At 29.9% G+C, this 23,880-nt stretch overlaps 2 protein-coding genes across 2 annotated transcripts; both read right to left on the bottom strand.

Annotated features, from left to right (window-relative positions):
- Positions 1-824: 824 nt before the first annotated feature.
- Positions 825-19,286, bottom strand: LOC149492655 (uncharacterized). Its single transcript, XM_089715901.1, has 4 exons — positions 18,024-19,286; positions 17,415-17,552; positions 17,117-17,216; positions 825-1,339 (listed from the first exon to the last, which is right to left on the bottom strand). Exons 1-4 carry the CDS (start codon positions 19,284-19,286, stop codon positions 825-827), a joined length of 2,016 nt encoding a protein of 671 aa, XP_089572027.1.
- Positions 19,287-20,318: 1,032 nt separating this feature from the next.
- On the bottom strand, positions 20,319-21,896 carry LOC149492654 (uncharacterized). Its single transcript, XM_089715900.1, has one exon. The coding sequence runs from the start codon at positions 21,894-21,896 to the stop codon at positions 20,319-20,321; it is 1,578 nt and encodes a 525-aa protein (XP_089572026.1).
- Between the last annotated feature and the right edge of the window lie 1,984 nt (positions 21,897-23,880).

The raw sequence follows: 23,880 nt of genomic DNA, 5'->3' as shown, positions 1-23,880 counted from the left end.
GACAGCTTCTGGATTTTGGATGGTCCATGCCAATTGGGTCTGAATTTCCCTCTAGGGTGACTCTGGGATTCGTGGTCTAACAGTATGATCAGCACTGAATCTCCACTTTTCGAAGTCCTTGGATGTACCCGCTTACTGTAGAAACAAGCAATCATTCTCTTTTTTTTTTTTTTTTTTTTTTTGATAACATGCCATTCCTACAGCGCTGTTACTCAGGACATCCATATGTGGAAGAAGGAAGTCATCTTTGGGCGAGGCTGTAGTCGACACAGGTTGTTAGTCTCCCCCTTTCTTGAGCATAGGGACTATGTTCGCTGACCACTCAGGGTAATGCATTACCTTCCCAGAAACTTGCATCTAGCTTTTTCTGAACCACAGTCTTCATCTTTTTTTGCCACTTCTAGTTTGACCCTTCTAGTTTGACCCGCTCCTTTTCCGCTTTACTGGCTTGATATTTGAATCGATAGGGACGACATGTCCTGTAATCGGCTTATTGATCCCCCGGTATATCAGCCTAACTGTAGACGTTCTTGGAAATCGTTTTTGAGCTCAAGCTTAAAGTCTGATCCGATTTCGATTTTTTTTTTTTTTTGAGATTTTGGACGGTGCTTAGGTTAAATACAAAATGATGCAATGCATTTATGCCAAATATGCGTGTGGTATAATCAATGCCATGAACATAACAATCAGGAGAAGTAAGAAAACAAGTAATCAAAATTCATTCCCATTGATTGAAATAGTAAATGAAGTTCATTCAAATTGTTCTTAAAGCAATATTCAGAAGAACAAAAAGAAAGATTAAGAGCTTGTTCAATTCATTAACTCTAATGGTTTCCGGGTGCTGACTTGCTATGCTCAGGAGGCTGGGTGATCTTCCCGCTATTTATCAAGTCTTGGATGTCATGTTTGAGCTTGACACAATTATCAGTAGAGTGGCCCTTGCACTGATGATATTCACATTCTTGATCAACAGACCTACCCAAAATAGGCCTGGATGGATTAATTGGCAATTTTGACAATACGCCATTTTCGATGCATGATTCCATGACTGTGCTTAAAGGCCTGCCCAAATCAGTGAACTCCCTTTTTCTTTTCTCTTTAACAGCCTCCACTGAGTTGCTACTCCCTGACTGATTTCTAATTGCATGACCAACGTTTCTGTTACTATTTCTGTGGGAAGACCGGTAATTACCGAACCCTCGACTCTTCTTCTTCTCTTTGTTGTATCGGTTCCTCTGAGCAACACGGATGGACTCCGACAAATGGGACCTCGGGTCATCATTCTCCGCGAACAGGGTATGCTTTGAAGAAGTAGAATTTGTGGGCTTCAAGACATACTCTGTCACATGAAAATTGATGACTGGATCTTTTTCTTTCAAAACAGATATCCTCTCCACCTTGTCCTTTAGTTCTGCTATTTGCTTAATCAGCTCATTCTCAGTCGGACTAGCATTATCAGCTGATGCTTGACTACCCAAGGTGTGTTCTGGAGCCTCTCTTCCCCCCACTATAGGCTGATTACTTGAAGTAGGCGGCACTTGGTTCTAGGCTCTATCTTGAGCAAGAGCAGCAGCTATTATTTCAGAAATGGTCCTTATCTGGGCTGGAGAGAAACCCGTCTCATTCACAGTGTTATCAGCCATCCCAACCAAATATGAATCAGAAATTGAATTCGAAGAACTTGAATGAATCACAGGACTAAACGGAGCAGGCTCGGGGATTGGGATACTCCGACCAAACGTTGACCAGGGCGTCGGTGCCAAACTCCCGAGGTGATTTCCCGGGAAGGATCAATTATGACTGATAGATATAAACCCCTGAGTTAAAATGGGTCCTGTATGTATGCATGAGAAAATGAAAGCACATAGGATGAGAAATGCATTTCTAATGTGCTAAAGATCGGTGTGGAAATAAGATCTCGATTTCGACGACTGGAATCAAAAATTCGATGTGAATAATATGATAATAACTTATTTTGTATTCAAACATTTCTGACATTATCTGTCGTTGACCGTTCCTTTTGGATTTTACGATCAACTATTTTCACTCAAGTCCCTAATTTTTGCCTTGGAATGAAAGAATTTCCAAGCGGGATATTTTATTTTATTTTTTTTTTGTCCTTAATTTTTGCCTTGGAACAAATGGTCCCAAGCAGGATTTTTTTTTTTTTGTTACAAATTTTGTAATCTCTTGCTCACTTATTTTCAGATAATGCGAGAAATGTGACAATACAAAGGAATCGCAACCCCCTTATAACTCCCTTTTCTTTTGGGTATTGATTCACTATAAGTGATTGCATTATATTATTCATAACAAATTAGAGGTCCACTCTCAAAATCAAGATCAAATGTCCATACCAAAAATTGGCTCTTATTAATGTATGGCTGAAACGAAAATATTACATGATGCATGAATGTCACAACATATGTACAGTTTATAACACATAGGGAATGGGAGTTGGGAAATGCATGCCTTCCAACCTTATTTCTCCCACACACGAATTCTGTTGGTATAAATTCCGACATCTGTTTCCTAGGAATTGGCCTAATCTCGACAACCAACAGGGGGTTTTGAGATTGACGATATAAATTCTCGGAAATGAATGTGACATAACAATAGCAAACAAAATCGGGTACACCTTAGGGGAAGTAACTAAGGTTTTTCAACTATATGCACTGGCTTCAGTCTTATTGGGCTTAACAAAGTCTGGGTTCCGCAAACAGGATTCGGGCTTTTTTATGGGCCTACTCCTTTTGACGCACCTTTAAGGTACTAGGCTTGCAGTTGGTAGTAATGTTAATTCTCGGATGGATGCACCTAAATCGCATGGTTTAGGCTAGATCCACCGTCAAACTTAACACCAGTACCGAAGGGTAGCATGGGTAGAATGAGGTGAGAAGAGAGAAATGCGGCATGAATGCAAGATCCTAGCAAAAATAAAATAAAGGAAAGCGAATAAACAAACGAGGACGATTAAATAATTTTCAAACGGCTTTCTAACCAATTTTATTTTTTAGAAACATAGGTTTTTAGAGTTAATTCCTAATCACAACCATCTAATTTTAAAAAATAATCGGGGATTAGTGGTTGTATCCCCAGCAGAGTCGCCAATCTGTTTTCGTCGAAAATCCCCCCGAAGGACCCGAAAACATCCCTTTTGTGATTTTTGATAAAATGTGTTTATTTTTTATGCGGTGCCGATAAATCGGTTTTATAAACAATTTTGAGTCGCCACCCATTGTTTAGGCAATGAGACCGTTTTTATAAAAATGACTCCATTTTAAACCCAATTTTATTTTAAGGCCAAATTATTTTAAAAGACTGGTCAGGCGCACCAATGCGATTCTGGGTAAGGGAATTGGGTACGTCGACCCGTTGGAAGCCGACGCCCGGAAAAACCGGCCTCTATTAACTTATGATTTCTAATTTATTTTAGTTAGAAAAGCCAAATTATTTATTTACTTAAACCCAACCCAAATAAATCAGACCGAGTTCCTATTTGAAAAATTATTTAATCGTCCCAAATAAATCTAATTATCACATAGCAATTATTCAAATTAAAGCAATTAAACCAAATAAATAAAAGAGACCCGCTCTTGCCTTATGGTTCAAGGCGGGTGACAAACCGACTCAAAAATATGTAATGGAATAAGTAAATGACCCGCTCTTGCCTTATGATTAAAGGCGGGTAACAAACCGGATCCAAAAATATATATACAGATTGAATCAAAAATTAAATCCATAAACCAATAAAAATTCATACAAATAATAAAATAATAAAATTCATACAAATAAATATATATAATCACATTTTAATATTTTAAGCTCAATTAAATTATAATCTGTTCATAGTTGGGCATTCTCAGATTTATTGAAGAAATTAAACTTTATTTTTGTACAAAATTTATATTTTTTTATTTATTATTTCTGGAAAAATTGATGAATAGTACTGTTCATCGATGAACAAACAGTTACTATTCATCGATGGAAAAATAATGAATAGTGCATGAATAGTGTATGAACAGTATCAATTTCTGGAAAAATTAAGAACATTCACTGTTCATCGATGAACAAACAGTTACTGTTCATCGATTAAATTCTGGGAAAATTAAAAAACAGTTACTGTTCATCGAACAAACAGTTACTGTTCATCGATTATTTCTGGGAATATTGATGAACAGTTACTGTTCATCGATGAACATTTATGTGATTTTTGCCCAGAATCCATTTTTAAGTATTTTTTACATTATTTCTTGTTCAAATGTAATTTAAGGACACATAAAATGGTCAAATATGAACAGAATATAATTTAAAGAAGCTTAAAATATTAAAATCACAAGAATATGTAAAAACACAAAAATATGTAAAAAAAATACAAAAAAAAGTTAAAGAAATTACCTGATCCTCAGATTGAGGACTGTAAATGGATCAAGATCTCCAGAAGCTTTTTTACAAGGATTGATATATTTTTTTATCTTTTGATTTTTTTTTTCTTTTTATGATTTAAATCACCTAAAATTTATATCTAACACCAATTTCTCTCAAATCAATTCATAAGAATTTTTTTGAGACAAATATTGGCATCACAGTATTTTTTTTTTTAGGATTTTGCCGTTTGTGAAGTTGTGAGATTGTGTGTGTTGTTGTGAAAATTGTGAGAAAGAGATGAATTTATAGAGCTAGGTTAACACTGTAGCACACGGTACTGTAGCACTAGAATACTGTAGCGCGTAGCTACTGTAGCACTAGGACACTGTAGCACACGTTAGCTACTGTAGCACGAGTCTTTTTCTTTTTTTTTTTTAAAAATTTTATTTTATTTTATTTAAATCTTTGGATTAAAAGGCTTCCAAATAGCATTAATCCATTTATCCTCGTGTCCTCATCGGATCAGGCGGGGCATAAAAAGCACGCGTCAACAATATTCCATTCATATATAGTTGTTGCATTATATTTAAATTGAGATATAGTATTAGGTTTATCAATTATTCCTAGGTCTGGTGCCCTATTTACTGTTTCTCTATGGGTTATAGGATTTAGTTCAAATTTTTTAATATCTTCTGAGTCAGGTTCACTAACCTCAGAGTTAGAGTTTTCTTCTAAAATGTTTATTGATGCTTGAGGAGTATCAGGAGCTACTTGTTGAGTAGTCTCAGAACGAACCTCAAGTTTACTTAACTGATCTTTTAATTTATTGACAAATTCTTTTTGACTAGACTGTGAAATTTGAAAAGGTTTAAAAATGTGAGATTTAATCTTATCTTTACCTTTTACATTTTCATTTACAATTGGTTTTTCTTTTAATAAATTTTCAATTCGTTTTAATTGAGTATTTAGACAGATTAAACTAGCATTACTAAAATTATTTTGTTCAATTACTTTTTTATTTGCATCATTTTCTTGAGCAATTTTATATGGAGCACATATAATCTCATTATCTTGGTATTTTAATTTGCTAATTGTTTTAGGAGGAAATTCACTTTTTATTGTCTGTTCATTTACTATCCATTCTGGTCTTTTATCTTGAATAGTTATTGGATTTAAACTTTTAGTTTTATTTTCTTTAATTGATTTATACCAATCAAAGAATTTAATGTCAGTTTGGGTATCTAATTTATATTCTAAATATTCATATTTTAATTCTTCAAAAGAGTAAGTTTTTAATATCTTTTTCATTTTAATTAAATTTCTTGTTTTAGATATTGCTTTTATTAAACTTTTTTCAATATCCTCTTTACTAAGAACATTTAATTCTCTGTTTATATCACTAACATTTTCAGTTATAGCTGAAGCTGTTGGTGATTCTGGAGATGAATTTACCAAATTAGATTGTTGATTTAAGTAATTATCAACAGGATTATAAACTGTCTGTGGAATAGAATTACTATAATCAACACCTTTCATTTTAAGTGATGGATTTAAATTTGGAATATCTGAAGTAGAATACCTTGGTTTTACTAATGTTTGGATAATTGGTTTAGGCTCAGTTTCTTTATACTTAGCATAAATTATAGAAGGTATAGATGAAGTAGGTTTATCATTTTCATCTGTAGTTACAGAGGAAGATGACCCTGTATACCTCATACTTTGACTTCTATTAAATTTTAATGTAACTTTACCATCTTCAAATTGTTCAATTTTTTGTAAATTGATATTTGGTTTTACTTTTTCTATGACTGGAGGAGGTACAACCCCTTCCAAAATCCATTCATCTAGGAGTGTTATGTCTTTCCATTGAATGGTTTTAGGTATTACTGTATTTGTTTTAGTTAAATCCGTTTGAAGAAATCGAGTTTCCCCAATTTTAGGTTGTAATTTATATTTAGTACCAAAAGCTGAATTCATTGCTTTATAATGAATTTTATAAATTAAAGCTATAGGAATTGATCCCTGCTTCATTTTATAATTATGTGTTTTAATTTTTAAAACTATACTTTCTAAAATGTTTAAATCATTTAAAGAAACTGTCATATTTGGGTATACTAAAAAAGAAATAGGCCCTTCACTAAGACTAGTTTCGACAGATCCTAATAAAGAATCTTGGAAATTTAAGAATCTAGCATCTCTTACTACTGCAAGAATACTAGTGTTTAATCCTTCTCTGGTTAAAGGTTTTATTCCTACTTGAATTAATCCTATATGAATATACTTATATTTTTTACTTTTATGATGTTGTAATGTTTTAGAAGATAAAAGAGTTATCCTTTCAAAATGTTTACTTAATTGAAAATCTCTTTCTTCAGTTTTAATGACATAATCAGTTTTAAATAAATTAAATTTAGAAACTTTATAAATCTGTTCTTTATCAACTTTAGGAATTTCCCATTCATCAATTGCTTTACTAAAATCTTGCAAAATTAATTCATTTCGATTTATGACCCTTTTAATTTCTGAAGACTCAGAATCATCAGATTTAACACTACTATTAGATCTACATAATAAAGGATCCATTTTATGATATCAACAAGTCGCGGCCATTGCCTGGTTATACCCTTACTCAGCCTTTCAACATGCGGCTATAAATGGGTTCAGTAGGCATACCCAAAACTATCTATGATATCCAGAAAATGAATACTTATTATGAAGATAATAGCAATATTAAACTTGAAGGCTCTGAAATTTGAGGAAATCATTCCTTCGAATATCATTTCTTTATACCAGACTTTCTAACCCGAGAATTCTTACAGAACAATGGGAAGGAAGAAGGATAAAGGAAAGAATCCTATGCCCGCGTCACCTAGTAAAAGCTCACCCACTAAAGCTCTTTCAGAGCATTCAGAAGACCTACCTAAAACCCTAAATACTAGTAAAGACCTTAAAAAATGGATTGAAGAACTTTCTCAATCCCCAGAAGTTCTTAAAGCATTGCAGAATATAGCCTCTTCTTCCACAGAAGAGTCAGGTATGGCTTCTAAACCTAAAGCGATCGTATCCGCTCATGGTACGGCTACTCTGTCTCAAACGGTAGACAGTAAAGAGTTATCAAATCCGTTGATGGCTGTGGATTTGCCAAAAATCCAATATACTAATACTAGTAATATACATAAATGGTTTGTAAAAAGTTTGTACGATTTTGAAATTGAAGTTGAGGATGGATACAACAATATCAATCCTTGGCAAATTGTAAAACATTATTACCCTGAGAAATGGTATTTTGTGCCTTTTGATTTGTCAAAATCTCAGGAATATTATCATAATATATTAGTAGAAACAGGATCAGTAAAAATAAAACATACTTTTGATAAAAATAAACTCATTTCTTATTCTTCTTTACAAATAAAACGCGTCATCCATCCTAAGGATTGGCCCGTATCTTCTTTATTTACTTCAGTAAGATTTAAAACCTTGTATAAACACTGTATGATTTATAATTATTTTGATTATAAAGATGCGTGGGACAAAGTTTTTGGTATTCAAAATCCAACTACTACGCATTCTTGGTTAATATATTTTGATCAAAGTATACGTACTGATTTAAAAATACCGAATTGGTTTAAAAGATGGTGGCAATTTAAAGGTATTTCTGAGGAAATCATTCCTTCGAATATCATTTCTTTATACCAGTACTTTAAAGCCCATTATAACCTAAACCTGAAGAAGTTCATATTCCCTCTCTTATGTATTATTGTATGTCCTTCTTCACTCCATGGGTATATCAATGGTATTTTGACTATCAGTATATTCCAGGAACCCAGATTCCTATGTTAGGAGAATGACATAAAATCAAATGGTGGGGATCCTTTAAAAACTCCACTACCGAATTAAAAATCCGTCAATGGATTCTAAATAAATTGTCCGGCCCATCTAAACCAGCTTTAACGTATGCAAACACATTAGCCATCCAGGATAATCCTCAATTTCGTATCCAGAAGGCCCAATGTCAAGCCCGTTTAGCTGCTGCTAAAACGCCCGAAGAATATAAATTGATCTGCCAAGAGATGTTTGAACAACTCTCTACCAGTTCAAATCAGCCCATAAACCCATCTAGTAAAGCCCATAGTGCATCCTCTAGTAAATCTTCAACCACTACACACCATAAAGGTAAAAGTAAAATGGTAATATCATCATCATCTTCATCCCAATCTTCATCCTCAAATGACGATAGTGATAGTAATGATGATATTCTCACCCCCATTAAAATCAAAAGTAAAGCAAAGAAAGAAAAAATAAAAAGAGAAAAAAGAAAAGAAAAGATAAAAAAGAAAAAGAAGGACAGCTCATCGTCCTCATCTTATTCTGAATCATTGTAAATAGGCATAAGGAACCTTATTCCTTCAACTTTTCAGTAAAACGCCAAGATATTATCTCCAACTAACCAAGTGGCAGACCAAAAACTATTCATCTACAGTAAAGGTAAATCACTATTCAGCCACAGTAAAGGCCAGGTTACTCAACAGTAAAAGTCAAGACACAGTGGCAGACAACCCACTGTTCATCAACAGTAAAAGTCAAGATTCGTTGGCCGACATGCCACTGTTCATGAATAGTAAAAGCAAATAGTAAAGATTCCAATAATTTGTTATTTAAAGGGAGCCTTTCCTCTTGTGAAGGCATAAGCTTAGATTAGAGATAAACCTTAGACATCTCCCCTTTCCTTTCAACGTTTCTTGTAAGGATTCAAGGTTAGAGATTCTATGTAAGTATAAACTAGTTTGAGCTTATCATTTAAATTTAAATTTTGTATTTGCATTTAAATTTTGTAAATCTAATTTAACTCTTTTGTATTTAAATAAAAGTAAATCTTATATCTTGCTACTACTCTGAAGCCCGTGTTGACGACACCTTTCTTCTTCTCCCTCCACACTCTGACTTAATTCTGGGGATCCCAGGTTAAGGTTGCAGGAACCCTAAACCTTGTGGTAAATATATTGATAAAATTGGTTGAGTTGATTGATAAATATTAAATTGATAAATTATTAAATTGATAAATTGATTATAAGTATGCTCTGTGGATGCAGCTTAGTCTGATCTTCCACATCAGAAATTTGTAATAATATTAAATGAGTTATATTTATATATTTATAGATCCCATTGATCATAGCATTCTTATTTATATGTATATTGACCTTTAAATTATAAATTTTACTTCAGAATCAACATACTGGTAAATTGGCTTTTACTATCTCGGTCCTTACTGGTAAATTGGCTTTTACTATCTCGGTCCTTTGGCTTTTGTTGGTATCAGAGCCATCAAGTTTAATATTGCTATTATCTTCATAATAAGTATTCATTTTCTGGATATCATAGATAGTTTTGGGTATGCCTACTGAACCCATTTATAGCCGCATGTTGAAAGGCTGAGTATGGGTATAACCAGGCAGTGGCCGCGACTTGTTGATATCATAAAATGGATCCTTTATTATGTAGATCTAATAGTAGTGTTAAATCTGATGATTCTGAGTCTTCAGAAATTAAAAGGGTCATAAATCGAAATGAATTAAGTAAACCTTTTGAAAGGATAACTCTTTTATCTTCTAAAATATTACAACATCATACAAGTAAAAAATATAAGTATATTCATATAGGATTAATTCAAGTAGGAATAAAACCTTTAACCAGAGAAGGATTAAACACTAATATTCTTGCAGTAGTAAGAGATGCTAGATTCTTAAATTTCCAAGATTCTTTATTAGGATCTGTCGAAACTAGTCTTAGTGAAGGGCCTATTTCTTTTGAAGTGTACCCAGATATGACAGTTTCTTTAAATGATTTAAACATTTTAGAAAGTATAGTTTTAGAAATTAAAACACATAATTATAAAATGAAGCAGGGATCAATTCCTATAGCTTTAATTTATAAAATTCATTATAAAGCAATGAATTCAGCTTTTGGTACTAAATATAAATTACAACCTAAAATTGGGGAAACTCGATTTCTTCAAACGGATTTAACTAAAACAAATACAGTAATACCTAAAACCATTCAATGGAAAGACATAACACTCCCAGATGAATGGATTTTGGAAGGGGTTGTACCTCCTCCAGTCATAGAAAAAGTAAAACCAAATATCAATTTACAAAAAATTGAACAATTTGAAGATGGTAAAGTTACATTAAAATTTAATAGAAGTCAAAGTATGAGGTATACAGGGTCATCTTCCTCTGTAACTACAGATGAAAATGATAAACCTACTTCATCTATACCTTCTATAATTTATGCTAAGTATAAAGAACCTGAGCCTAAACCAATCATTCAAACATTAGTAAAACCAAGGTATTCCACTTCGGATATTCCAAATTTAAATTCATCAATTAAAATGAAAGGTGTTGATTATAGTAATTCTATTCCACAGGCAGTTTATAATCCTGTTGATAATTACTTAAATCAACAATCTAATTTGGTAAATTCATCTCCAGAATCACCAACAGCTTCAGCTATAACTGAAAATGTTAGTGATATAAACAGAGAATTAAATGTTCTTAGTAAAGAGGATATTGAAAAAAGTTTAATAAAAGAAATATCTAAAACAAGAAATTTAATTAAAATGAAAAAGATATTAAAAACTTACTCTTTTGAAGAATTAAAATATGAATATTTAGAATATAAATTAAATACCCAAACTGACATTAAATTCTTTGATTGGTATAAATCAATTAAAGAAAATAAAACTAAAAGTTTAAATCCAATAACTATTCGAGATAAAAGACCAGAATGGATAGTAAATGAACAGACAATAAAAAGTGAATTTCCTCCTAAAACAATTAGCAAATTAAATACCAAGATAATGAGATTATATGTGCTCCATATAAAATTGCTCAAGAAAATGATGCAAATAAAAAAGTAATTGAAGAAAATAATTTTAGTAATGCTAGTTTAATCTGTCTAACTACTCAATTAAAACGAATTGAAAATTTATTAGAAGAAAAACCAATTGTAAATGAAAATGTAAAAGGTAAAGATAAGATTAAATCTCACATTTTTAAACCTTTTCAAATTTCACAGTCTAGTCAAAAAGAATTTGTCAATAAATTAAAAGATCAGTTAAGTAAACTTGAGGTTCGTTCTGAGACTACTCAACAAGTAGCTCCTGATACTCCTCAAGCATCAATAAACATTTTAGAAGAAAACTCTAACTCTGAGGTTAGTGAAGCTGACTCAGAAGATATTAAAAATTTTGAACTAAATCCTATAACACATAGAGAAATAGTAAATAGGGCACCAGACCTAGGAATAATTGATAAACCTAATACTATATCTCAATTTAAATATAATGCAACAACTATATATGAATGGAATATAGATGGACTTTCTGAATATAATATATTGAGTATTCTGCAGCAAATGACTATGGCTGCTAATGCATATAAAACTCAATCAATTATTTCAGATAGAGCTATCGCTGAAATCATTATCGCCGGTTTTACAGGACAACTAAAAGGTTGGTGGGATTATCACCTAACTGACCAACAACATTTAGAAATATTAAATTCAATTCAAGTAAATGATGAAGGTGAACCTATATATGATGAAAATAGTGAAGTAATTCAGGATGCTGTGTCATCTTTAATTCTCACTATTTCCTTACATTTTATAGGAGATCCGTCTCACTTAAAAGATAAAAATGCAGAATTATTAAGTAATCTTAAATGTAAAAGATTAAGTGATTTTCAAGAATATAAAACAACTTTCTTCACTCGATTAATGTTAAGGGAAGATTCCAATCAAAGCTTTTGGAAAGAAAAGTTTTTGGCTGGATTACCTTATTTTTTAGGTGAAAAAGTTAGAAATTACATTAAACAACAATATGGTCAACCTATACCTTATAGTAAATTAACTTATGGACAGTTAATCAGTATAGTACAAAAAGAAGGTCTACAAATCTGTCAAGATTTAAAGCTTCAAAGAACATTAAAATATGAAATGCATAAAACTAAACAAGAACTCGGATCATTTTGTAAACAATTTGATTATAATATAACATCTTCTCAAAGGTGCAATGGACAGTGTTCTAGAACACCTAAATCTAAAAAACATTATAAAAATAGAGATTATAAAAGGCAATATAGATCTACACCCAGTAAAGATAAATTTTATTATAAAGGAAAATCTAAACTTGATAAGAAAAATAAAAGAAAGCAACACATATAAATCGTCAAGTAAAACTTTTTTTAAAGATTTAACTTGTTATAATTGTGGTAAAAAAGGTCATACTTCTAAATTTTGTAGATTCAATAAAAAATTAAATGAATTAAAATTAGATGATGAAGTATCAAATAAAATTCACGAACTATATCTTGATTCTGATACTTCAGAATTTGAGATTATAGAAAGTGAAAACCAAATTGATGAATTAGATTCAACAACTAGTTCATCTGAAAAATCTTTAAATATGTTAACTAAAGATCAAAGTACATTATTAGAAGTAGTAAATAATATAGATGACCAAGACACTAAAGCTAAACTTCTTAAAAAACTCATAAAAAGTTTTGAAGAAGAAAAACCAGTAAAAGAAGACATTACTCCTAAAATTCAATCTAATACTTATGATTTAACGACCATTCTAAATAAAAATAAAAATAAAAAGGTAGATATGGAAACTTCTAATAAAGATTTATATAAAGAAATTAAAACTTTAAAACATGAAGTAAATGAATTAAAAATGCAATTTCAACAAAATAGTAAAAGAATAAAACATTTAGAATCTCAACTCATTTCTAGTTCTTCCTCTGATGAAGAACCAGACAATAACATAAATGATGCAATAAACCAATTAGATGAAGACATAGATAGTAATTTTCTAAATCTATTACAAGAAATAACTTCAAGAAAATATTTAGTAAAAATAAACATTAAAATAAATGATTTTATTATAGATGCAATTGCACTGTTTGATACAGGTGCAGACTTAAATTGTATAAAATCTGATATAATACCTAAAAGATATTGGTTAAAAACTAATGAAAAGCTAAGTACAGCAAATAAATCTAAATTAGAAATTATAGGTAAAACAGATGCATTAATAGTAAATCAAGGTTTAGAAATAAACACAGTATTCTTACTATCTCCTCAGATAAATTATATGGTAATATTAGGAACCCCTTTCATAGACCTAATAACACCATATTCAGTTAAAGAAGATTGTATTAAATTTAAGATAAGAAATAGTAAAGCTAGGTTAGAATTCACAGAAAAACCTAAGAAGAAACAATTAAATTTATTAAAAGCTCATTCAATTAAAATATTAGAAATTAATTCCTTGATAAAATCTAAAGAAGAAGATTTAAAAGATATAGAAAATAATGTGTGTCTAAATAGAATTAAAAAGCAATTAGAAACAGAATTTATACAAAATAAAATTAAAAATTTAAAAGAATATATGGAAAAGAAACTTTGTGCTGATCACCCAAATGCTTTTTGGAATCGTAAACAGCATGTCGTTGATTTACCATATGAAAAAGATTTTGATGAAAGAACCATTAAAACTAAAGCTAGACCAATTCAGATGAATCCTGAATTGATTGAACATTGTAAAAAAGAGATTAAAGAATTAGAAAATAAAAAACTAATTTGTAAATCTAGAAGCCCATGGTCTTGTGCTGCTTTTTATGTAAATAAAAATGCAGAAATAGAACGTGGAGTACCACGATTAGTAATAAATTATAAACCATTAAATACAGCTTTAAAATGGATTAGGTATCCTATTCCAAATAAAAAAGATCTTTTAAAGAAATTGTATAATGCAAATATTTTTAGTAAATTTGACATGAAATCTGGCTATTGGCAAATTCAAATTGCCACCATCTATTCTTCCCTTTATCCTTCGAATATACCAGACTTTTACCAACAAAGGACAATTTTAGGTTGTAATTTATATCAGAGCCAAATTTGGATAAAAATCAATTACATAATTTAAACAACCAAGAAATCTTTGTAGTTGGAGTTTGTTAGAAATTTCATCAGGAAATTTTTCTCCAAAAACAAGTGTTCTTTCTATAGGTTGAATTATACCTTGTTCTATATAATGGCCTAAAAATCTAATTTTAGTTTTAAATAGATCCATTTTTGTTTTACTGAGTGCTAAACCATTTTTCTCAATAACCATGCAAAAGGTTTTTAAGTGTTTAAAATGGTGTTTAAGAGTTTGACTAAAAATTAATATATCATCGATATAAACTATACAAAATGTTGAATATGGATTAAAAATGTCATTCATTATTCTTTGGAATTCTGAAGGAGCATTTTTTAATCCAAATGGCATTACATTCCATTCGTATTGACCAAATGGAACTGTAAATGCTGTTTTATATCTGTCTTTAGGGGCAATTTGAATTTCCCAATAGCCAGATTTTATGTCAAATTTACTAAAAATATTTGCATTATACAATTTCTTTAAAAGATCTTTTTTATTTGGAATAGGATACCTAATCCATTTTAAAGCTGTATTTAATGGTTTATAATTTATTACTAATCGTGGTACTCCACGTTCTATTTCTGCGTTTTTATTTACATAAAAAGCAGCACAAGACCATGGGCTTCTAGATTTACAAATTATTTTTTTATTTTCTAATTCTTTAATCTCTTTTTTACAATGTTCAATCAATTCAGGATTCATCTGAATTGGTCTAGCTTTAATTTTAATGGTTCTTTCATCAAAATCTTTTTCATATGGTAAATCAACGACATGCTGTTTACGATTCCAAAAAGCATTTGGGTGATCAGCACAAAGTTTCTTTTCCATATATTCTTTTAAATTTTTAATTTTATTTTGTATAAATTCTGTTTCTAATTGCTTTTTAATTCTATTTAGACACACATTATTTTTTATATCTTTTAAATCTTCTTCTTTAGATTTTATCAAGGAATTAATTTCTAATATTTTAATTGAATGAGCTTTTAATAAATTTAATTGTTTCTTCTTAGGTTTTTCTGTGAATTCTAACCTAGCTTTACTATTTCTTATCTTAAATTTAATACAATCTTCTTTAACTGAATATGGTGTTATTAGGTCTATGAAAGGGGTTCCTAATATTACCATATAATTTATCTGAGGAGATAGTAAGAATACTGTGTTTATTTCTAAACCTTGATTTACTATTAATGCATCTGTTTTACCTATAATTTCTAATTTAGACTTATTTGCTGTACTTAGCTTTTCATTAGTTTTTAACCAATATCTTTTAGGTATTATATCAGATTTTATACAATTTAAGTCTGCACCTGTATCAAACAGTGCAATTGCATCTATAATAAAATCATTTATTTTAATGTTTATTTTTACTAAATATTTTCTTGAAGTTATTTCTTGTAATAGATTTAGAAAATTACTGTCTATGTCTTCATCTAATTGGTTTATTGCATCATTTATGTTATTGTCTGGTTCTTTATCAGAGGAAGAACTAGAAATGAGTTGAGATTCTAAATGTTTTATTCTTTTACTATTTTGTTGAAATTGCATTTTTAATTCATTTACTTCATGTTTTAAAGTTTTAATTTCTTTATATAAATCTTTATTAGAAGTTTCCATATCTACCTTTTTATTTTTATTTTTATTTAGAATGGTCGTTAAATCATAAGTATTAGATTGAATTTTAGGAGTAATGTCTTCTTTTACTGGTTTTTCTTCTTCAAAACTTTTTATGAGTTTTTTAAGAAGTTTAGCTTTAGTGTCTTGGTCATCTATATTATTTACTACTTCTAATAATGTACTTTGATCTTTAGTTAACATATTTAAAGATTTTTCAGATGAACTAGTTGTTGAATCTAATTCATCAATTTGGTTTTCACTTTCTATAATCTCAAATTCTGAAGTATCAGAATCAAGATATAGTTCGTGAATTTTATTTGGTACTTCATCATCTAATTTTAATTCATTTAATTTTTTATTGAATCTACAAAATTTAGAAGTATGACCTTTTTTACCACAATTATAACAAGTTAAATCTTTAAAAAAAGTTTTACTTGACGATTTATATGTGTTGCTTTCTTTTATTTTTCTTATCAAGTTTAGATTTTCCTTTATAATAAAATTTATCTTTACTGGGTGTAGATCTATATTGCCTTTTATAATCTCTATTTTTATAATGTTTTTTAGATTTAGGTGTTCTAGAACACTGTCCATTGCACCTTTGAGAAGATGTTATATTATAATCAAATTGTTTACAAAATGATCCGAGTTCTTGTTTAGTTTTATGCATTTCATATTTTAATGTTCTTTGAAGCTTTAAATCTTGACAGATTTGTAGACCTTCTTTTTGTACTATACTGATTAACTGTCCATAAGTTAATTTACTATAAGGTATAGGTTGACCATATTGTTGTTTAATGTAATTTCTAACCTTTTCACCCAAAAAATAAGGTAATCCAGCCAAGAAACTTTCTTTCCAAAAGCCTTGATTGGAATCTTCCCTTAACATTAATCGAGTGAGGAAAGTTGTTTTATAATTGTGAAAATCACTTAATCTTTTACACTTAAGATTACTTAATAACTCTGCATTTTTATCTTTTAAGTGAGATGGATCACCTATAAAATGTAATGAAATAGTAAGAATTAAAGATGACACAGCATCCTGAATTACTTCACTATTTTCATCATATATAGGTTCGCCTTCATCATTTACTTGAATTGAATTTAATATTTCTAAATGTTGTTGGTCAGTTAGGTGATAATCCCACCAACCTTTTAGTTGTCCTGTAAAACCGGCTATAATGATTTCAGCGATAGCTCTATCTGAAATAATTGATTGAGTTTTATATGCATTAGCAGCCATAGTCATTTGCTGCAGAATACTCAATATATTATATTCAGAAAGTCCATCTATATTCCATTCATATATAGTTGTTGCATTATATTTAAATTGAGATATAGTATTAGGTTTATCAATTATTCCTAGGTCTGGTGCCCTATTTACTATTTCTCTATGGGTTATAGGATTTAGTTCAAATTTTTTAATATCTTCTGAGTCAGGTTCAGTAACCTCAGAGTTAGAGTTTTCTTCTAAAATGTTTATTGATGCTTGAGGAGTATCAGGAGTTACTTGTTGAGTAGTCTCAGAACGAACCTCAAGTTTACTTAACTGATCTTTTAATTTATTGACAAATTCTTTTTGACTAGACTGTGAAATTTGAAAAGGTTTAAAAATGTGAGATTTAATCTTATCTTTACCTTTTACATTTTCATTTACAATTGGTTTTTCTTCTAATAAATTTTCAATTCGTTTTAATTGAGTATTTAGACAGATTAAACTATCATTACTAAAATTATTTTGTTCAATTACTTTTTTATTTGCATCATTTTCTTGAGCAATTTTATATGGAGCACATAATATCTCAGTATCTTGGTATTTTAATTTGCTAATTGTTTTAGGAGGAAATTCACTTTTTATTGTCTGTTCATTTACTATCCATTCTGGTCTTTTATCTCGAATAGTTATTGGATTTAAACTTTTAGTTTTATTTTCTTTAATTGATTTATACCAATCAAAGAATTTAATGTCAGTTTGGGTATTTAATTTATATTCTAAATATTCATATTTTAATTCTTCAAAAGAGTAAGTTTTTAATATCTTTTTCATTTTAATTAAATTTCTTGTTTTAGATATTTCTTTTATTAAACTTTTTTCAATATCCTCTTTACTAAGAACATTTAATTCTCTGTTTATATCACTAACATTTTCAGTTATAGCTGAAGCTGTTGGTGATTCTGGAGATGAATTTACCAAATTAGATTGTTGATTTAAGTAATTATCAACAGGATTATAAACTGCCTGTGGAATAGAATTACTATAATCAACACCTTTCATTTTAAGTGATGGATTTAAATTTGGAATATCTGAAGTAGAATACCTTGGTTTTACTAATGTTTGGATAATTGGTTTAGGCTCAGTTTCTTTATACTTAGCATAAATTATAGAAGGTATAGATGAAGTAGGTTTATCATTTTCATCTGTAGTTACAGAGGAAGATGACCCTGTATACCTCATACTTTGACTTCTATTAAATTTTAATGTAACTTTACCATCTTCAAATTGTTCAATTTTTTGTAAATTGATATTTGGTTTTACTTTTTCTATGACTGGAGGAGGTACAACCCCTTCCAAAATCCATTCATCTGGGAGTGTTATGTCTTTCCATTGAATGGTTTTAGGTATTACTGTATTTGTTTTAGTTAAATCCGTTTGAAGAAATCGAGTTTCCCCAATTTTAGGTTGTAATTTATATTTAGTACCAAAAGCTGAATTCATTGCTTTATAATGAATTTTATAAATTAAAGCTATAGGAATTGATCCCTGCTTCATTTTATAATTATGTGTTTTAATTTTTAAAACTATACTTTCTAAAATGTTTAAATCATTTAAAGAAACTGTCATATCTGGGTATACTTCAAAAGAAATAGGCCCTTCACTAAGACTAGTTTCGACAGATCCTAATAAAGAATCTTGGAAATTTAAGAATCTAGCATCTCTTACTACTGAAAGAATACTACTGTTTAATCCTTCTCTGGTTAAAGGTTTTATTCCTACTTGAATTAATCCTATATGAATATACTTATATTTTTTACTTTTATGATGTTGTAATGTTTTAGAAGATAAAAGAGTTATCCTTTCAAAAGGTTTACTTAATTGAAAATCTCTTTCTTCAGTTTTAATGACATAATCAGTTTTAAATAAATTAAATTTAGAAACTTTATAAATCTGTTCTTTATCAACTTTAGGAATTTCCCATTTATCAATTGCTTTACTAAAATCTTGCAAAATTAATTCATTTCGATTTATGACCCTTTTAATTTCTGAAGACTCAGAATCATCAGATTTAACACTACTATTAGATCTGCATAATAAAGGATCCATTTTATGATATCAACAAGTCGCGGCCACTGCCTGGTTATACCCTTACTCAGCCTTTCAACATGCGGCTATAAATGGGTTCAGTAGGCATACCCAAAACTATCTATGATATCCAGAAAATGAATACTTATTATGAAGATAATAGCAATGTTAAACTTGAAGGCTCTGATCCCAACAAAAGCCAAAGGACTGAGATAGTAAAAGCCAATTTACCAGTATGTTGATTCTGAAGTAAAATTTATAATTTAAAGGTCAATATACATATAAATAAGAATGCTATGATCAATGGGATCTATAAATATATAAATATAACTCATTTAATATTATTACAAATTTCTGATGTGGAAGATCAGACTAAGCTGCATCCACAGAGCATACTTATAATCAATTTATCAATTTAATATTTATCAATCAACTCAACCAATTTTATCAATATATTTACCACAAGGTTTAGGGTTCCTGCAACCTTAACCTGGGATCCCCAGAATTAAGTCACAGTGTGGAGGGAGAAGAAGAAAGGTGCCGTCAACACGGGCTTTAGAATAGTAGCAAGATATAAAATACAAAATTTAAATTTGATTTACAAAATTTAAATACAAATATACAATTTAAAATTTAAATGATAAGCTCAAACTAGTTTATACTTACATAGAATCTCTAACCTTGAATCCTTACAAGAGACGTTGAAAGGAAAGGGGAGATGTCTAGGCTTTTATCTCTAATCTAAGCTTATGCCTTCACAAGAGGAAAGGCTCCCTTTAAATAACAAATTATTGGAATCTTTACTATTTGCTTTTACTATTTATGAACAGTGGCATGTCGGCCAACGAATCTTGACTTTTACTGTTGATGAACAGTGGGTTGTCTGCCACTGTGTCTTGACTTTTATTGTTGAGTAACCTGGCCTTTACTGTGGCTGAATAGTGATTGACCTTTACTGTAGATGAATAGTTTTTGGTCTGCCACTTGGTTAGTTGGAGATAATATCTTGGCGTTTTACTGAAAAGTTGAAGGAATAAGGTTCCTTCTGCCTATTTACAATGATTCAGAATAAGATGAGGACGATGAGCTGTCCTTCTTTTTCTTTTTTATCTTTTCTTTTCTTTTTTCTCTTTTTATTTTTTCTTTCTTTGCTTTAGCTTTTTGACCTGCTTTACTTTTGATTTTAATGGGGGTGAGAATATCATCATTACTATCACTATCGGCATTTGAGGATGAAGATTGGGATGAAGATGATGATGATATTACCATTTTACTTTTACCTTTATGGTGTGTAGTGGTTGAAGATTTACTAGAGGATGCACTATGGGCTTTACGAGATGGGTTTATGGGCTGATTTGAACTGGTAAAGAGTTGTTCAAACATCTCTTGGCAGATCAATTTATATTCTTCGGGCGTTTTAGCAGCAGCTAAACGGGCTTGACATTGGGCCTTCTGGATACCAAATTGAGGATTATCCTGGATGGCTAATGTGTTTGCATACGTTAAAGCTGGTTTAGATGGGCCGGACAATTTATTTAGAATCCATTGACGGATTTTTAATTCGGTAGTGGAGTTTTTAAAGGATCCCCACCATTTGATTTTATGTCGTTTTACTAACATAGGAATCTGGGTTCCTGGAATATACTGATAGTCAAAATACCATTGATATACCCATGGAGTGAAGAAGGACATACAATAATACATAAGAGAGGGAATATGAACTTCTTCAGGTTTAGGTTTATAATGGGCTTTAAAGTACTGGTATAAAGAAATGATATTCGAAGGAATGATTTCCTCAGAAATGCCTTTAAATTGCCACCATCTTTTAAACCAATTCGGTATTTTTAAATCAGTACGTATACTTTGATCAAAATATATTAACCAAGAATGCGTAGTAGTTGGATTTTGAATGCCAAAAACTTTGTCCCACGCATCTTTATAATCAAAATAATTATAAATCATACAGTGTTTATACAAGGTTTTAAATCTTACTGAAGTAAATAAAGAAGATACGGGCCAATCCTTAGGATGGATGACGCGTTTTATTTGTAAAGAAGAATAAGAAATGAGTTTATTTTTATCAAAAGTATGTTTTATTTTTACTGATCCTGTTTCTACTAATATATTATGATAATATTCCTGAGATTTTGACAAATCAAAAGGCACAAAATACCAATTCTCAGGGTAATAATGTTTTACAATTTGCCAAGGATTGATATTGTTGTATCCATCCTCAACTTCAATTTCAAAATCGTACAAACTTTTTACAAACCATTTATGTATATTCCTAGTATTAGTATATTGGATTTTTGGCAAATCCACAGCCATCAACGGATTTGATAACTCTTTACTGTCTACCGTTTGAGACAAAGTAGCCGTACCATGAGCGGATACGATCGCTTTAGGTTTAGAAGCCATACCTGACTCTTCTGTGGAAGAAGAGGCTCTATTCTGCAATGCTTTAAGAATTTCTGGGGATTGAGAAAGTTCTTCAATCCATTTTTTAAGGTCTTTACTAGTATTTAGGGTTTTAGGTAGGTCTTCTGAATGCTCTAAAAGAGCTTTAGTGGGTGAGCTTTTACTAGGTGACGCGGGCATAGGATTCTTCCCTTTATCCTTCTTCCTTCCCATTGTTCTGTAAGAATTCTCGGGTTAGAAAGTCTGGTATATTATTTGAATTTCCTTTAATGAATTCAATATCGAATTCAAAAATACTTAAAAGTGCTTGCCATCTAGCAAAAATTTGTTTAGAGGCAAGGTTTTGAACATCTTTTTGCAAAATATCTTTAGCAGATTTACAATCAATTCTTAACAAAAACTTTTGATTTAATAAATCACTTTGAAATTTATTGATACAAATGACTATGCTTAAAATTTCTTTTTTATAGTAGAGTAATGTAATTGAGTTGGAGTCCAATGACCTGAAGTGTATTGGATTATCCGTTCTTTACCATTAATCTTTTGTTTTAAAATACCACCATAACCAATGTTAGAAGCATCAGTTTCAACTATTTTAAAAGCATTAGGATTAGGAATATACAAATAAGGAATCTCCTTTACTAAAACTTTAATCTTTTTTATTAGTTGTGTATGCTGATTTGTCCAAGGACCAGCATTTTTACGAAGTCTATCATGCAATGGTTTTAACATGCAATTTAAATTTGGATAAAAATCAATTACATAATTTAAACAACCAAGAAATCTTTGTAGTTGGAGTTTGTTAGAAATTTCATCAGGAAATTTTTCTCCAAAACAAGTGTTCTTTCTATAGGTTGAATTATACCTTGTTCTATATAATGGCCTAAAAATCTAATTTTAGTTTTAAATAGATCCATTTTTGTTTTACTGAGTGCTAAACCATTTTTCTCAATAACCATGCAAAAGGTTTTTAAGTGTTTAAAATGGTGTTCAAGAGTTTGACTAAAAATTAATATATCATCGATATAAACTATACAAAATGTTGAATATGGATTAAAAATGTCATTCATTATTCTTTGGAATTCTGAAGGAGCATTTTTTAATCCAAATGGCATTACATTCCATTCGTATTGACCAAATGGAACTGTAAATGCTGTTTTATATCTGTCTTTAGGGGCAATTTGAATTTGCCAATAGCCAGATTTTATGTCAAATTTACTAAAAATATTTGCATTATACAATTTCTTTAAAAGATCTTTTTTATTTGGAATAGGATACCTAATCCATTTTAAAGCTGTATTTAATGGTTTATAATTTATTACTAATCGTGGTACTCCACGTTCTATTTCTGCGTTTTTATTTACATAAAAAGCAGCACAAGACCATGGGCTTCTAGATTTACAAATTAGTTTTTTATTTTCTAATTCTTTAATCTCTTTTTTACAATGTTCAATCAATTCAGGATTCATCTGAATTGGTCTAGCTTTACTTTTAATGGTTCTTTCATCAAAATCTTTTTCATATGGTAAATCAACGACATGCTGTTTACGATTCCAAAAAGCATTTGGGTGATCAGCACAAAGTTTCTTTTCCATATATTCTTTTAAATTTTTAATTTTATTTTGTATAAATTCTGTTTCTAATTGCTTTTTAATTCTATTTAGACACACATTATTTTTTATATCTTTTAAATCTTCTTCTTTAGATTTTATCAAGGAATTAATTTCTAATATTTTAATTGAATGAGCTTTTAATAAATTTAATTGTTTCTTCTTAGGTTTTTCTGTGAATTCTAACCTAGCTTTACTATTTCTTATCTTAAATTTAATACAATCTTCTTTAACTGAATATGGTGTTATTAGGTCTATGAAAGGGGTTCCTAATATTACCATATAATTTATCTGAGGAGATAGTAAGAATACTGTGTTTATTTCTAAACCTTGATTTACTATTAATGCATCTGTTTTACCTATAATTTCTAATTTAGACTTATTTGCTGTACTTAGCTTTTCATTAGTTTTTAACCAATATCTTTTAGGTATTATATCAGATTTTATACAATTTAAGTCTGCACCTGTATCAAACAGTGCAATTGCATCTATAATAAAATCATTTATTTTAATGTTTATTTTTACTAAATATTTTCTTGAAGTTATTTCTTGTAATAGATTTAGAAAATTACTATCTATGTCTTCAT

Source organism: Jatropha curcas, chromosome 11 (assembly GCF_041381405.1).
Source record: "Jatropha curcas cultivar XTBG-Jc1 chromosome 11, XTBG_Jcur_1.0, whole genome shotgun sequence".
Lineage (NCBI taxonomy): Eukaryota > Viridiplantae > Streptophyta > Magnoliopsida > Malpighiales > Euphorbiaceae > Jatropha > Jatropha curcas.
This window is presented reverse-complemented; position numbering and strand designations above follow the sequence as displayed.

What these genes read in the sequence shown, in the direction of transcription:
- LOC149492655 (XM_089715901.1), bottom strand. Translation starts at nt 19,286, where the DNA reads ATGGATCCTTTATTATGCAGATCTAATAGTAGTGTTAAATCTGATGAT. An exon ending in AAGAAAACTCTAACTCTGAG is followed by an intron (nt 17,217 to 17,414) that starts GTTACTGAACCT and finishes AGTATTCTGCAG; the next exon opens with CAAATGACTATGGCTGCTAA. An exon ending in TTTTACAGGACAACTAAAAG is followed by an intron (nt 1,340 to 17,116) that starts GTTGGTGGGATT and finishes TTCATGTGACAG; the next exon opens with AGTATGTCTTGAAGCCCACA.
- LOC149492654 (XM_089715900.1), bottom strand. Translation starts at nt 21,896, where the DNA reads ATGGGAAGGAAGAAGGATAAAGGGAAGAATCCTATGCCCGCGTCACCT.